Source organism: Dendrobium catenatum, unplaced genomic scaffold (genome assembly GCF_001605985.2).
Source record: "Dendrobium catenatum unplaced genomic scaffold, ASM160598v2 fragScaff_scaffold_963, whole genome shotgun sequence".
Taxonomy (NCBI): Eukaryota; Viridiplantae; Streptophyta; class Magnoliopsida; order Asparagales; family Orchidaceae; genus Dendrobium; species Dendrobium catenatum.
Window position 1 is genome coordinate 845,157 of NW_021319425.1, and position 17,326 is coordinate 862,482.

Consider the following 17,326-nt stretch of genomic DNA (forward strand, 5'->3'; position numbering starts at 1 on the left):
TATGTATATATATATATATATATATATATATATATATATACCAAAAAATAATAATAATTTTAACTTCACCCAACTATAAAAGACCGGACCAAAACACTGAAACAGAGTTCGGACCGATCGGATCTGCCATTTCTCCTTCCCACAGGGATCAAAGAACCAGTATCTGGTGGTGGCGAAGCAAGCGCTTGCGGTGCGGCCATTAAAAGCCCGCATTAGGAGGAAGGAGGAGGAGGTTCGCAAGCGACATGGGCTTCATTTTTCGCGTGAGGCTATCGTCCTTCTTCGCTGGGGCCGCAGCCGCGTCTGTGGCGGGCTTCTATTTTCTTTACAAAGACCACGTGCTCACCCAGCAGGACATCTCCCAACGGGTTTGTTTTTTCTTATCTTCTTGAATAGTATTATTTTGATGCTTTTGATGGCTGTAGTCTGCCCTAGTTTTGGATAATTTGATTATCTTGTTGCTCAGCAAATGCTATTTTCTTGCTCGGACGTGTAGGTTGGGTATCTGAGCAAAAGCTTTGTTTTTTACCTATATAATCTGATTCTTTTGCTGCGATTTTATTCGGTGTTGCACGACCTTTGGATGCGCCAATCAATGGGAGTGCGATGATCTAAACATTTTATCTTTAAAGATGAATTATTCAATTGTAAAAGGTGCTCTGATATTTAGTATGGGCTCATCTCTCTGGAGGAACTGATGTTTGGCCTTTTGACACTGTATTTTCTTGGCCATCCATTTTCTTTCTCTTACATACTTCGATTTAAAAGAAAGTGGAAATGTTTAAAAGTATTTGTTGTGCTGTTTCTTTGCATAATTACAATTTAACTTGTTGTCTGAGATGTTAAGTCCGTTGTGTTTAATGGTTTTACTGTAAATACATCCTTTTCATTTCATCAATGCAGAACTTTTCTTTCCTAAGATAAGTATTTGCTAATGGTACATTTTCATCATCTTAATTAGTCTTATTATTAGGGTCATATTATGAATCCTCTTTCACCATTCAGGCATTCATTCATTTTGAGTGTTGTATGAAATTTTAACCCTACTTAGCTTATATTTTTTGGCCCATGTTTCATCAATGTTGCATTCAATCTACCTCTTTTTTTTCCCAATCAGGCGGCATTAATTTATCAACTTGTTTTATTGGTGCAACTTCTACCCTTTGTTGTACATGGAGAAACCACAAGGTTATTTTTCATTACTCTATCTTTAATAGATTTCACTCCAACCATTCCTTGAAATAATTATCTCACAATCTATCTCCTATAGTGTTATCATCTTTTTTAATATTCTCATTTTTGCATGATCATCTTCACTATCAATTACTTTTTAATGCCCAACATTAGATTCGTATAATTTAGCCAACCTAATTGTACTTTGTTGAATTTTTCTTTAAGTTTTTAAGATTTTATATTATCTTATAGTGTTTTCATGATGCCTCAGTCCTCTATTTTAACCACATATGCTTAAAAACTTTATTCTTATTTTTCTATATAGTTTTCTGCCCAATTAGGTGGCATTAATTTATCAACTTGTTTTATTGGTGCAGCTTCTATCCTTTGTTGTACATTCCAAAACCACAAAGTTATTTTCTAATACTCTATCTTCAATAGATTTCACTCCAACCATCTCTATGAAATAATTAACTCTCAATCTATCTCTTATATTATTTTCTATATTCTCATTTTGCCATGCTCATCTTCACTATCAATGACTTCTTTATGCTTAACACTAGATCTGTATAATTTAGCCAACATGATTGTACTTTTTTGTATTTTCCTTCAGTTCTTAAGCTATTATATTATCTTATAGATTGTCATGATGCTACGCTGCTCAATTTTAACCACATATACTTAAAATTATTGGGATATGTATGCAGGAGATGTTACTTGTGTTCAAACACAAGGTGGTTTGAACAAATATTTTCCTATTTCAGTTGGATTACATCTAGGATCAGCCTTAAGCCCTTATCTTTTTGCTTTAGTCATGAATGTTCTCACTAGACATTTGCAAGAGGATGTACCTTGATGTATGCTTTTGGCTGATGATATTCTTTTTGTTGATAAGACTATAAAGAGAGTTGAAGGTAAACTCGAATTATGGAGGTCAGCCTTAAAGTCTAAAGGTTTTTTTAAGTATATCAGTATATCTAACTGAATACATGGAGTGTAATTTTAGTTGTAATAGATCTTGTGGGGGTTTGTGACTTTGATTGATCTAGTCATTAATAAGTGTACTTGTTTTAGATATCTTGGGTCTAATGTTTAGAGTGATGGTGAAATAGATGGGGATATTATTAATAGAATTCAAGTTGGATGGTTGAAGTGGAGGAATGCTTTAGATTTGTTGTGTGATAGAAAAGTACCACTCAATCTTAAGGGAAAATTTCATAAGATGGTGGTGAGATATGTAATACTTGATGGCGCATAATGTTGGCCATTAAAAGAGAAGCATAATATTAAGTTAAGTGTTGCTGAAATGAGGATGCTCAAGTGGATGAGTGGACTTTCTGTTAGAGATAGGATACGAAACGAGCGTATCTGGGAAAGGTTGGAGTAGTTCTAGTGACAAATAAGATTAGAGAGAGTCACCTTAGATGGTTTGGTCATATAAAACATTGGCCTTCCGATGACCCTATTAGGAGAGTAGATGTATTAGATTTGGCGTATTGTAAGAAAGATAGAGGTAGACCTAAAAAGACTTGGTTAGAAAATATTAGAAATGATATTTTTTATTAGATTTAAATGAGAATTTGACTTTTAACATGACGAAATGGAGAAAAAAGATTCATGTAGCCGACTCCATGTAATGGATAAAGGCTTAATGTTGTTGTTGTTTTTTACTTAAAAATTATATCATCATTTTTCTATATGGCAGATCCATTGTACTTAACTATGTTACACTTAGGTATCACTTCACCTTTTAGTAATATTAATTGACAATTAAGTATACCAAACTCGTTAAAATTGCATATCATATACTTAGTCTTTCTTTTACTAATCATAAGTAATTTATTTTTAAACTTTCCCTTGATTATTTTTTTTTCATTTATTTTAATAGAAATCTTATTGATTAGGACATTTTCATTCATATACCAAGGTACCTTATTTTGATTATTCATAATAAACGTCCAATAAAAAAGTACTTAATTTTGATCTTTGTTGTAATACTATTATGAACACTGTCATTACAAAGTCTCAAGTCCTAGATGAAAAAATAGAGCGCTGTGTTAGGTAGTCGACAACCAGCGTAAAATTTGTCAAGTAATCATGACATAAATCCTTTAAAAAATTGTGTTAATGCTATGGCGTCCCTTGGAAGTGACGTGTTGTATGGCCTGAATACAGTGACAAGTGTGTCAGGGCTGCTGCACTGTCGCCCGGGTGCAATGTTAAATAGACAAGGGTTCCCAAATCTAGAACGGATGTGGGAAAAAAAGCTAGTCCATGAAACTAAAATTAGGATAAGAATTTGGAATATAGGCTCATTTACAGGAAAATTAATGGAATTAATAGATATTATGATTCTTAGGAAGATAAATATTCTGTGCATTCAAGAAATTAAATTGGTTGGAAAGAAGGTTAAGGAGATTGATAGTTTATGATATAAACTATGATATTCAAGTATGAGTCGTAATAGAAATAGTGTAGGTATAATTATAAATAAGAGTTTGAAGGATAATGGTATAAAAATTAACAGAATTGAAGATAAAATTATAGTTTTAAAAATTATTGTTGATGCTAAGATTGTTAATATTATAAGTGTTTATGCTCCTCAAGTAAGTTTGGATATGGGTTCAAAATTAAAATTTTGGAATGACTGAAAAGAATTAATACAAAAGATGCCTCTTGAAGAAAGAGTTTTTTATTTGAAGAGATTTAAATAGTCATGTTGGTAGAGAGGTAGATGATTTTAAAAGCATTCATGGTGGCCATGGATTTGAAACGACAAATGAAGGCGGTAATATCATATTATATTTTTCTTTAGCTTATGATTTTTTAATAGTTAATATTTTATTTAAGAAAAGAGATGAGCATCTTATCACATATAAAATGAATATAGCAAAACACGGATTGATTATTTTCTTATAAGAAAATTAGATCATTTAGATTGCAATTGTAAAGTTATTCAGAGTGAAAATTTATACATCTAACATTGATTATTAGTTTTGGCCTTTAAGCTAAATGACCAGAAAATAAAAAATAAATTAAAACGATTTTCCAGGATTAGATGGGGGCATTTAAGGAATATTAACAAAAGTATTTTTAAGAGTAAGATTTTAGATCTTAAGATTTTGTCTGTGCATGAGGATGCTAATGTTGTGGGAAAAAGTGGCTAGTGATATTAAGATTATTACAAAAGATTTGCTTGAAGTTTCGAAGAAAAGCTTATACTAGTAAAAATAGTTGGTGGTGGAATTCAAATATGCAAGAAAAGATAAAAAATAAGAACATTTGTTATAAAAATTGGTTTAGATGTAAAATTCTGATAATTTGGAAAGCTATAAAGAGACTCATAAGGAATTTAAAACAGCTATTAGCGATGCAAAGAGCTTAGCTTTTAATGATTTATATAATAGATTAGATACTAAAAAGGGAGAAAGTTATATGTATAAGTTAGTCAAACAGAGAGATATGAGTAGTAAAGATTTAGTTCAAGTGAAGTGTATTAAGGATGAAGATCTAAAAATACTTTTCTTAGAAGATGATATTCAACAAAGGTGCATGATATATTTTGATAAATTTTTTAATGAAAAATGTGAGAATATGATTGACTTTAGTGGCCTTAGCACCCTATATGAAAATAAAAATTTTTGTTTTTATCAGCGTGTTAGTAAAACCGAAGTTAGAGAGGCTTTAAAGAAAATGAAGTGTGGAAAAGCTGTTGGACCTTATGATATTCTAATAGAGATGTGGAAATGCTTAGGAGATGAAGGAATTTCTTGGCATACTAAACTTTTTAATACTGTTTTGAAAACTAAAAAAATGCTTAATCGGTGGAGGATGAGTGTGTTAATTCCTATTTTTAAGAATAAAGGTGATGCACATGAGTGTACGAATTATAGAGGAATTAAGTTAATAGGCTATACTTTAAAACTTTGGGAGCAAGTTATGGAGCGTAGGTTGCAGAGTGATACTAATGTTTCTCAAAATCAATTTGGATTCATGCTGGGTTTATCATTTCAAGTTCTAGTGGAATCGTTTTCAACAGGGCCAGGGCCCGTGGTTTTTCCCTTTTTCCAGGGCTTTCCACGTAAAAATCTTGTGTTCTCTGTGTGTGAGCTGGATATCCGTACAACGCTAAGACGTAGAATTACAACTCTATCACCGCGTATATTCTAGCCCACAACAGGGCTATTTAAATTTTAATTCAGCAGTATCCTTCCCTTGGTTTATTAAAAATTGGATTGTCATTTTCAAAGGTGGAAATCAATCTATTATATGATTTTCTATTGCTTGATTACATTACTTATGATAGTTCGAAAAGTCTTTACTCCCTCCTGATCCACTATCTTGCCACGCTCTGTTATTACTTCGGGCCAGCAATTTTCCTTATTTTCAAGAGCGCTTTGGCTCTGTTATTACTGCTGTTGGTCTTCTTTATACACTGACAAGGACTAAATCTATCATTTTCTTTCATGGTCAGGATAATTTTTTTCCTCAGTGAGTCCTCTATTGCGAATTAATTTTTTGAATGGGAATCACCAGAAATTTTCTAACAGCCCCTGTTTGAGAACGAATATTAGGGGCTGGTTTGTCCAATTGATATGCCATCTCTGTTGTGATAATGACCAAAGGGCTAGGTTCTTCCAAAGTTTTGGTCTAGCTTGATGAAGATGTTTTCCTTTTGGTACTTGTGGCATTAGTTATCCAATTTTCAACTTATTCTTCAACAACAACAACAACAACAACATCAAGCCTTTATCCCACTACGTGGGGTCGGCTACATGAATCCTTTTTCTCCATTGTGTCCTATTAAAAGTCAAATTCTCGTTTAAATCTAATAAAGAAAGGTCATTCCTAATATTTTCTAACCAAGTCTTTTTAGGTCTACCCCTGCCTTTCTTAACATAAGTCAAATCTAATACCTCTACTCTCCTAACCGGGTCATCGCAAGGCCGCCGTTTTATGTGACCAAACCATCTAAGGCGACTTTCTCTAATCTTATCTTCTACTGGAGCTACTCCAACCTTTTCACGTATATGCTCATTTCGTATCCTATCTCTAAGACCGAGTAAAGCAAGAAACAACGGGAGCTCGCTGACTGTGAAGGTAACTTTCTCACTTTCGAGGCGCTGCCTCGATGCGCCTCGACGCCTCACGCGGTGAGGCGTACGCCTCCGTGGAAAAAGGGGTAAGCCTCGCCCGAGCGTTCGAGGCTTAAGCCTCAGTTCGCCCGACCTCCGCCTCGATTCGAGGCGCGCCTCGAGGCGTCCGCCTCGAACGCCTTTTTAATCGATGGTTGTAACATTTCCGAACCAGTAGAGGAGGGGACTTCTATAAGAAGTTTCTTCGCCCTTATGAGGGAGGGGACAATTATGAAGTACCGTGAGCAGTTTGAGCACTTGGCCTAGCGACTTGACCGACTTTCGGAGGTTGTATCGGAGGGGAACTTTATGACAAATAGAGATTTTGGCGGTAGTTAGAGTGATGTGGCCTCGTGATTTAGGATATATTATGGTGCTAGCCTAGCTAGTGGAGGATCAAAGGTACTTAGAGAGAGGGGCTGGAGGTAGCAACTCAGTAGGTTCGTATAAGATGACCACCACCTTTTTGGCATCCAAGGAGCCGACATCATGTACTCTTAAGGAGACCCAGAAAGAGAAGACTGTAGGAGGAAGGAAGGCTAAGGGAAAACTTCAAGAAACTCACAGAGACAGAGCTACTTTAGAAGAGGGTGAAATGATTGTGTTTCAAATGTGATGAGAGGTATACACCATGGCACATGTGCATGGGTTGAATTCTTCAAGTTCTCGTTGTTTGTGATGACGAGAAAGATGAGGGAGGAGCCGTATTTCCACCTTGCGGATAAGGTGAGACTTTGGGAGGGGGTATTGTTAGATGCGGAACAGGCATCCCACCTGTTTAGGTAGAACAGACGCCTGTTTATTGAGGTGGGGCCCAGCAGTCTAGCAACAATTAAGGCCAACGATTTAGAGGAACTTAAAGATGGGATTAGGAGGGAAATTTAAATTATGGGAGCTATTTTGGCATTAACTATTTTGTACGCTTTGACTGAAGATATACTTAGCATGCTTCTCCCTCTTATATTGTGTGCTTGATTCTTCTCTTATTCTTTCTTCATCTTCAAACCATTCAAGGCATTTGCAAATCTCTTGGAGTGTCTCTCTATAATCAGTATCAAAGCCCAACATCATTTCGAGAATTAGCATCATTGGAGTTAAGATAATGCGCAGCATGCTTCACTCTCAGCTTAGGTTAACTACTTGATTCTTCTTGTCTTCTCTCTTACTTCAAATATTCAATGCATTTGCAAATCGCCCGATATGCCACTCTATATTAATTGTATCAAAGATTCAAAGCCCAACATCATTTCGGGAATTGACATTGGCAGCTCATCAAGATAGTGATCAATGATGTGATGCATATTAATTTAAAGGAATCCATAAAGTTCTTGATGGCATGTGCTTCTAGTTTTAGGGTTTTAATCTGCCATTGTCACACCCTGCCCAGTTGTAAGCAAAACAAATTTGGCTGCATAACAATTGGACCTTATAGCTTTTTCCAATTATCCATACATTGAAGTATCACATATACAAACATATAAAAAGTTATATCCAACAAACACAGTTCAGTGCACCTAAATTCAATCAAATGCACGTCTATCCATTAAATTGGTGAATATATATTAAATTATACAGGTTATGTTGCAAAAATGTAACCATCCAAAAATTAAGCAAACCGTCGCCAGCATTTTTCTCAGAAGTTGTGAGCCATATATTATTTATATGCATAAGAAACCCAACAGTACAAACAACCAATAATACCACTGCTCATCATTCAACTAGCTTACACATTTCTTTCCTTGGCTTTCTTAGGCTTTGTTTGGGACAGCTTTAATTTTTGTACTAAAAAAACTGCTTTAAGAAGCAGTAAAAAAACCTTCCCAAACGAAGCTTTAATCTCAGTAACTCGTTCTGCACAACCTGCCTGAAAGTATTAACATAAAAAAGTGAGTTTACATAACTGTGCATAAGTAAACATGTTATACAGATGGAGCAGTTTATATAAAGCATGGTATAATATGCAAGAGAAACTATGACCATAATGAATTTCATCTCCATTCATTTATTTGGGGCATAACATACAAGATACAGGTGAGGCATGATCTATCATGTAAGGCATGATATCATATATAAAACACGGCATAAAATATAGAGCATAACATAATATCATCTCCTGCCACTTTGTTTGAACTTAACAATATGTTGGAATTTGCCAGTTAGGTTGTAACCTCAGTTCAATAGGACCCGTCCACCCACCTCAAGCTCTCAAGACTCCAACATGGACTGTGCACGAATGTTAATGGTGTTTACTGGCATTCATCTAGTAGGTGGTTGTTACTGCAACTTGATCTTATCACGGTTTCCATTATTCCATACTGTGCCATTTGTTCTCTGCCAATATTCTAATGTTTCAAAACTAGAAGAAGACTGAATTTTTAAATTGATTATTTATCTTCTTTTTTTGGTAAAATTATTTACATCTTTTGCAAGATTAAAAATTCAAGAGGTTCGTTTTGACAAACATTTTCACCTTTTGGCCCAATTCAAGAGAGCTAGAAAATTCTCATTCTTCACGTGCATTGATGTACCATTGAAATGTTGAAATCATTATGACAAAATATTAATGTAATTTGTTTTGTTGTTAACTTGGCAGGCTTTATATAATAACACTCCATGACCACTGCTGGGATATGTTTTTATTCCAGCTAAGGAGCTATTTAAATTTTAATCAGCAGTATCCTTCCCTTGATTTATTAAAAATTGGATTGTCATTTTCAAAGGTGGAAATCAATCTATTATATGGTTTTCTATTGCTTGATTACATTACTTATGATAGTTCGAACTTCGAAAAGTCTTTACTCCCTCCTGATCCACTATCTTGCCACGCTCTGTTATTACTTCGGGCCAGCTATTTTCCTTATTTTCAAGAGCGCTTTGGCTCTGTTATTACTGCTGTTGGTCTTCTTTATGCACTGACAAGGACTAAATGTATCATTTTCTTTCATGGTCAGGATAAATTCTTTCCTCAGCGAGTCCTCTATTGCAAATTAATTTTTTGAATGGGAATCACCAGAAATTTTCTGACAGCCCCAGTTTGAGAACGAATATTAGGGGCTGGTTTGTCCTATTGATAAGCCATCTGTTGTGATAATGACCAAAGGGCTAGGTTCTTCCAAAGTTTTGGTCTAGCTTGATGAAGATGTTTTCCTTTTGGTACTTGCGACATTAGTTATCCAATTTTCAACTTATTCTTCAATAGAGGAATATATTCTTGCAATATTTTTTTATTTGCTTAGGTACCTTAGTTTGTGTCGGCTTAGAAATTCATGCTGTAGCGAATTGCTTGTCTTTGTTTTTCCCATGGAGGTAGTTCTTAATTTTCTGATTGGTTATGTTTTGGCTCATTTTCTTGATTATGGATTTGAATGGGCTTTGACATCTGTAATTTTCTCTTTTCCGTAGTAACTTCTGACAGTAATAGCTCATCAAAATAAAGAAGTTACTGTTATAATTTTGAACTATATATCCTTATGATCTCCATCCTCAGATTCTTCCCCTTCCGTAAAGTCACCATGTTCAGATGAAGTTGCAGCTCTTATTGATATATGTCCCATCTCGCATACAAAACTACTCTAGTTTGTACTTCAGATAGGTTTAGGAATGTTGACGTTGTGAGATTATCATCTGGTTTAGACCTGGATTGTCTGTCCGGTCTAATTTCTAACCCATCTAGATATCGTTCATGTTTAGTCTATGTTGATCTCAAACCCAATGCATTTCATGCCTATGTGATACTGTGATTGCCTTTTTGAAATGCATGCTGCTAATCAATTGTGGAAGGGTACATGTAATGCAAAATAAATAATTCTGAATTTTTTTTATTTGAGCATGAATATTTTAGTCTTTTTTTTCTCTAGGTTATTTTTATTTTCATCAAGTTGTCTAATAATATGCAGTACAAAGAATTTAGCTTTTAATGACTTATATAATAGATTAGATACTAAGGAGGGCGAAATATATATGTATAAGTTAGCCAAGAAAAGAGATAGGAGAAGTAAGGATTTAGTTCAAATGAAGTGCATTAAGGATGAAAATAAAAAAAAAAAATTTATTTGAAGATGATATTCAACAAAGATGGATGAGATATTTTGATAAACTTTTCAATGAAGATCGTGAGAATACAATTGACTTTAGTGACCTTAATAACCTAAATAAAAATATAATTTTTTTAATTATATATTGGTAAAATTGAATTTAGAGGGGCTTTAAAGAAAATGAAGTGTGCAAAGCTATTGGACCTAATGTTATTTCAATAAAGGTGTGGAAATGCTTAGGAGATGAAGGAATTTCTTGGCTTGTGAAACTTTTCAATATCATTTTGAAGACTAAAAGATGTCAGATGAGTGGAGGAGTGTGTTGATCCTATTTTAAGAATATAAGTAATGCACAAGGTGTGCAAATTATATAGGAATTAAGTATTTGCATATGTGATACTTCAAATATTTGCATTTGCTGCTCCTGCATTCAATTGGGGACTCTAGAAATTTTACCTATTATTTTTTCTATTTTTCTGTATTTCCATTTTCTCCTAGGAATCTTGAATATTCTGGATTATAGACTACCAGTTTCCTCATGTGAAGAATCATTTGTATTTTTATTTAATGTATCTCTTGTTTATTGTCTTTCTTATTTAAGTTTTTTTATTTATTTGTTTTCTTCCTGCTGTGTAGAAATCAACTTTATATAATGGTATTTTTCTCCCTGTTGATGATGAAGAAAAAATAATGGTGTTTTTCTTCCTAATGATGATGAAGAAAAAATAAGAATAAATTTCCCTCTGATATTCTACATTGTACTTTTCCCTTATTATATTGTCCTTGTATATCCTTACCATTTCTAAACATGGAATTGCTTTTGATAGATTATAGAAGCCACAAATCCAATGCAATTTAAAGTCATGAATTGATGTTTCATAATAGCAATGGCGACCAAGAAAATTCCGCCAATCATTATATCATTAGGCACTAAATGAGTATGCAAAACTATCTTTAACGGGCACAATCAATAATGACGTTCATCAATGGAAAAGGCAAGGATGATCATCTCTGGCTAAAAGTGTCTTCCCAAGTTAAGATCTGTATTTTAAAACGTTGAATTTGAAAATATTTGTTGCTTTATGAATACTATTGATGGTTAAATAGGTCAAAATTTCATGTGCAATGGATTGTAAAAAAAATTGAGATGCCGGCAAGTCAACTTCCTTAGATGATGGAATTACTACGTACTCCTGGAAACCAAAGGTGTACTTCATGATATTCAACAAGGTGATATTTCTACTACGTAAATTTTATAACACCCTCACTCGAATTTGGCAAGAATTAGATATTTTTGAAGAACTTAATTGGAAATGCCAAATGATGTAGCCAGGTATCAGAATATTGTTGAAAAGAATGGAGTGTTCCAAATTTTCCTCAAACTTAATAAGAATCTTAATGAAGTTATAGGAAGAATTTTTTGGAATAAAAATCTTAAAATTCATTTGAGAAGTCTTTTATGAAATGTGGATAGAAGAAAGTCACAAGAACTTCATAATGGGAAATCTAAGAGCTAAGCATGCATCAATTATTCGAGAGAGCTCGACTCTTGTTACAAGAGCTAAAAGGTTTTCTATCGGCCTTGGTATGATCATGGTTGGAAAATTGGGCACACAAAGGAAACACGATGCAAACTTTATGGAAAGCCTATGGGCTGAACCCTAGCAAACAAATTCCAAACAAAGAAGGCCATGATTTTTTTGTCACCACCGATATTCAATCAAAACAACAATCAAATCCTTTCATACAAGAAAAGTTTGATATGTTATAAAAGTTGTTTAGTTAACTCTAGCCAATTCTCGAACACTTGAAATTAGCACTGGTTTTATTTCAATAAAATTTATGGCTTTAAATGTTTCTTTTAACAAAATGAAGAAATGCCTTCCTTTGATTATAGATTCTAGATCATCAAATCACATGACAATGAATTCTTATTTCACATCCCGTATCCTAAATGATATATCATATGGATTTGCATATGGGCTAATTTATCGTGATTGTATTTGAACAATATTACTTTTGTCAACATCCCCATCATATCAAAGAAGAAAACTTGATAAGGCTATTTTTCAGAGCTACTCCTGCCCATCAAAGGTACAAATGTTATCCTTCTTTCACCCATAAACGTTATAGCGCTATGAATGTAACATTCCTTGAAAATCAACATTTTTATTCATATTAAGGGGAGAATTCTAACTATTTCCAAGAATAGTAATTTTGTGGATTGATTTTATCACCAATTGAGGTAAACCAATTGTCTTAATTTTAGCCATTGATTAGCAACCCATCTATAGTACATAAGACACCTTATTGTTGAGAATTTATTATTTTGCTTACTTGCAAGAAAGAGGAGAGTACCAGTCTTCTTTCTTCTGTGTGGAATGAAGAGTGGATATGATCGAGAATGAAGCAAAGGCCTAAGTTATCTTTCTTAATTCTCTGTGAACTTTGAAGTTGTCTACCTTGGGGCCTAAGCTGCGTAAGTTGATCCATTAATATAGTGTCATTCATTATATTATAATTCTGACTTCATAGTTATCCTTCTTTGTAATGATCATTTTCTATACTTGATTATAGCACCTTAATATACCATAACATAAATGTATGACTGAATGATAAAACAAACAGTGCTAACATTGGTGTGCTCAAACATACTATGATGAGTTGAAATTGGGTTGATGAGCTCGAGATAATACAACTTTATTAGATGGTAGTTATCAACACTATGAGGGTGACATTTTTCTAATGTTTAGATCGTTGGATCATTGAGCTCGACTTCAACGTATCAAATGAGAAGCACCACATCGTAAGATAGTGTATGATAGCAGGAACATAAATGGAACAATGGATGTGTATTGGATCATGCATGCATGCTATTATGAACTCTATAATGCTTTTGTACTTCATATTTGAGTAGTGTTACTATAACAATGCGAGCCTTGAATGCTTTTGTGATCATACTGAGCTATTTGTTGAGTTCTATTCTAATATGTTAAGAGTTTTCGCTAGGTTTATCTCACAGTTATTGAATTTTTAACTCCAAGTGACTTGTAGGCAAAATCCTGGGAAGGGAACCAATAGGGAGACCATTTGGAGGTCTAGTGGAGTGGATCTTAATTGAATTTAACGATAATGTTGGGGCCTTTAGTGACAATGTCTCCCTTTGTCGTGGGGGAGATGGTGGTCTTCCTTATGGAAGATAATTGTCATTGTTGACGGAGAGGAAAGCAAGTAACAAATGAAGTTTAGATACTGCCAATGCAGCTGCACCAGGTTGAGGGAAATCGAATTAACATTGCATAAAGATCATTGGCGACGAGAGGGGTAGAACTCATCAAGAGTGATTTAGGTTGTTGACCACTTATCCTTCCGTCCCGGCTTACTGACAACCGATGAGAGGAATCAAAGATTTGCATTCACAAAGAGTAATAAGTACAGTCTATAGCATTTCTACCCCACCTTGTTGTCAATGAGGTGAGGGGATGGCAAATCTAGATTCTCATTTCTCCCTGTGCATAAGGGAAGTTTTGTCATGTTTTTGTATAGAAAAAGGAATGATTGATCTCTCAATTGAGATCAGGAGTCTATCAGAATCCATCTCACATGCAACTTTAACTTGAACTATCTTATTATGGATGGCCAATATCGATTAAGAGGATCATATCCAATGATCTCTTGCCTTCCTTAGGCAAGCCTTCCATCAATGTATTAGGATCTCGAGGCATTGGCAATACAGTGTTTCTTGATCTCCCATTAAAAAAAAGTACCATTTATGTTTTATTATGGTACTAGCATGTCATGTTGGTTCATTGTCACAATGACTACATTACGACGACCGTCAACTTTATATTGTTCAAATCTCATTATTGACTTATTTAGGCTTCTTTTGGGACGGTTTTTCCATCGTTTCTTAAAGCAATTTTCTAGTACAAAATTGTTAATATTTGTATTAAAAAATTACTTTAAGAAACAGTAAGAAAGTCGTCCCAAATGAATCCTTAATTAGTTTAGTTTAGCCTAAACAATGTTGCTTTTGTCAGAAACATTACATTATTTTATGAAATCTATTATAGTGGTTGATCATGATCTTAATTTTTTTGTATTCCTTGATAATTATTGTTGTGCAAGAAATGAATTGCGATTTTCCAGTTAAGCTCGTAAGACATCCTTGATCGGCTTTACACCAAAAGCGACAAAGTTGTCAAGCTGATACTCAACATGCTTGTTTTTATTCAGGTTAAAGTTGCATGTGAGTCTCTTGATGAACGGATTGAGCTTCTGAGCCAGCGCATTACAGAACTAGAGAAATTGAATTCAGCCGAGTCCCCAAAAGCTGTTGAGAGCATAGACTAGATGAAATTCTCTTTATATAAGGTGTTTTCCATCCTAATGGTTGTCCTAGTGTACCTGTTGTTCATTTCAAATTTGGTTGTACTTTGAGGGGAGCCAGTTTTCATTATTGATGAGTGTTTCTATTCCTTTTTAACTAATGAAGCACACAGAGTGAGGTTTTTACCAATTGTTCAGTGGTTAGTTGCTCTGCAACTCCTTGTTGTATTTCATGATTTATTGATCTATTTATTTCTTTGTAGCTCTAGCATTTTAAGAGTTTGCACTATTTTTATTAATTGTCTGCTGAGGAGAAGGGACTGTAACGCATTCGATCGTCACTTATAAGGTTTACCCGAGAATTAGTTTTCAGATTTGGATGGTCGTTCCTAGCAACCAAGGGCATGGTGCTTCTATTATAGTTCTCTTTTCTTGGATGGTTGGCTCGGCTACCGGTGGTGATTTGGACGGTCGGTTTTAGCTATTCATGGGATTTGGCTTGCTTATGTGATATTATCTGTTGCTTGGGATGGATATTGAGCTTTCTAAGTCTCCTATATTTTTTAGTTCTTAGTTTTTCTATCCTTGGTCATTGATGTTTTTTTTTAATTTTTCAAGTTTTTTGCTTAAGATCTTTTTACAGTAATTGTAAATTTTTCTTATTTTTCTGCTGTAATCTTTTCATTAACTAATGAAAATTGGATATTATTGCTTCTAACTTTTTTCAAAAAAAAACCTTTACTAGGCAAATGCCTATTGTGCAGATGAACAGGCAAATATTATTGCTTACTCATGAGACATGAAAAGGTTGACAATGTCTTATATGTTAGGGTTATGTTAGTTTTGTTAATTTCTATTTGATCGAATAGGTCTGAAGTACTATAAACTTATATAAGTTTGTCAGTTGTCACTGTAATATACTCAGCCGTCTATATTCAAAAAAATAATAATAAAATAAAAATTTTGAAAAAAAAAACTCTTTTTCTAATATTGTCTTGGAAAGCAGCAAATACTAAATGCTGAAATCAACAAGCCAGTTAAAATTAGCTTCACACATTGTGATAGGAATATTTTTAATGAAAGTTTTAAGATATTTTTTACATATATGTCAACTTAGTGTATTTATTGGTATAAAATTATTATTTTTTAAAAATACTATATAATCTTGTACTAAGCAAAAGGAAAACATCATTGATTGAAATTCAAGATTAGTTCTAAAGCTTTCAAAATTTATTCTTCAAAATTATATGTCTTATACTCTTGTCATTGTATTCAGGTCATACAACGTGTTGCTTCTATTGTATTCAGGTCATACAACGTGTTGATTTTAAATAATACCCTAGTATCAATACATTGCATTAGAGGATTCATGTCATAATTATTTGAAAAGTTTTACGTTAGTCATCGATTGCTTGACACAATCTTTTACTTTTCTCATACAGGACTTGGGACCTAGCAACGACAATGTTATTCAATATTAAGTAATAATAAAAATATAAAATTTTAAAATCTCAAATATATTTTATTTAATATCAAAAACATAAATAACATTAAAAAAAAATAAAGTTGATCCAAATAGCCCCTAACCCATCACAAAAAGCGCTTTAACACTCAACAAATTGATTAAAAAACTAAAAACAGAAATCTTTCTGAGCATTATTCGAGCGCGTAACCTATATACATAAAACTGTCACAAATACAATAATTTATCATTGGTGCTGATCTATGTCAATTTACATCTGCCCACCGAAAAAAATGAAATTAGGGTTCATTACATATTTACATGCAAAGTTTGTCGTCATATCCAGTTGACGGCACGGCACTCCTAAGCAGAAGAATGATAATGAATGAATTAGAAGCAAAGTTCTCTCCCTTCTAAATCATGAATTCTGCATCTACGCCAAGCGACGCAAACTTTTCTTTTAAAGGAAAACTTTCCTCACCTTTTCCTTACATTGTTACTTGCCAGCAGGAATCAAACTCTCGAATAATGCCCATTTATTACTTGCCTTCTGTTTCCGCCACAGTCCGCTACCGTGTACATAATGACAAGCATTTGCAGGACGTCAAACCCTAAATGCCCATTTATAAGCATATGGATCGATGAAATAGAAAATAAGTATGGAGAAGTACTGGTGCTGCTTTGCGAGGAGAGGGAGAAGAGCTGATGTCCATCCTATTTCTAATTCGTCGGTGCTCGTTGGGAATTGTGGCCGAGTTAAGGTTCGGATGAGGGCGAGAGATTTCCGCGAGTTGGCTTCTCGGGCGGATCAATCGGAAGAAAACGAGGCGGTGGAGATCGGGCGGCTCGTGATGGAGGGCTGTTTGGCCGGACGGTGGGTGGCGCAATCGGCGAATGAACGGAGCGTACGAGAACTGATGTTGGGAACGAGGTTGAAGCCCGTCGATGAGGAAACCAACTGATAGCTAATCTTCTGTTTTAAGGTTGTAAGAAAGTCCCATACAAATAGATCAGTAGATTGTGACTTAACGCAAATATTTTGAATGGAAGAAGGATTTGTCTATTTTAAATAAATTCAATATGTAAGTTAAAAATTATAGCTATTTTCTTCTTTTACTGCCCTAGACGACATGTTAAGGTCTAAATGTAGGATTGAATGGAGATGAAAAAATAATTTCATCGCCTCCAAAAAT

General features: G+C 34.1%; 1 protein-coding gene across 3 annotated transcripts; it reads left to right on the top strand.

Moving 5' to 3' along the window:
* The first annotated feature begins 83 nt into the window (after positions 1–83).
* On the top strand, positions 84–15,043 carry LOC110100574. 3 transcript variants are annotated; one of them, XM_028697535.1, is made up of 3 exons: positions 84–368; positions 1,118–1,188; positions 14,579–15,043. In XM_028697535.1, the coding sequence occupies exons 1-3, from the start codon at positions 246–248 to the stop codon at positions 14,622–14,624; spliced, it is 240 nt and encodes a 79-aa protein (XP_028553368.1). In that variant the 5' UTR covers positions 84–245; the 3' UTR covers positions 14,625–15,043. The 3 variants fall into 3 exon arrangements, 2 of the variants coding, with proteins under 2 accessions (XP_028553368.1, XP_020683799.1); XM_020828140.2 differs by lacking the exon at positions 1,118–1,188; XR_003701707.1 differs by lacking the exons at positions 84–368; positions 1,118–1,188 and adding an exon at positions 10,443–12,821 and having other exon boundaries at positions 14,579–14,698.
* Positions 15,044–17,326: the final 2,283 nt, after the last annotated feature.

What these genes read in the sequence shown, in the direction of transcription:
- LOC110100574 (XM_028697535.1), top strand. Translation starts at nt 246, where the DNA reads ATGGGCTTCATTTTTCGCGTGAGGCTATCGTCCTTCTTCGCTGGGGCC. An exon ending in AGCAGGACATCTCCCAACGG is followed by an intron (nt 369 to 1,117) that starts GTTTGTTTTTTC and finishes TTTCCCAATCAG; the next exon opens with GCGGCATTAATTTATCAACT. An exon ending in GTACATGGAGAAACCACAAG is followed by an intron (nt 1,189 to 14,578) that starts GTTATTTTTCAT and finishes GTTTTTATTCAG; the next exon opens with GTTAAAGTTGCATGTGAGTC.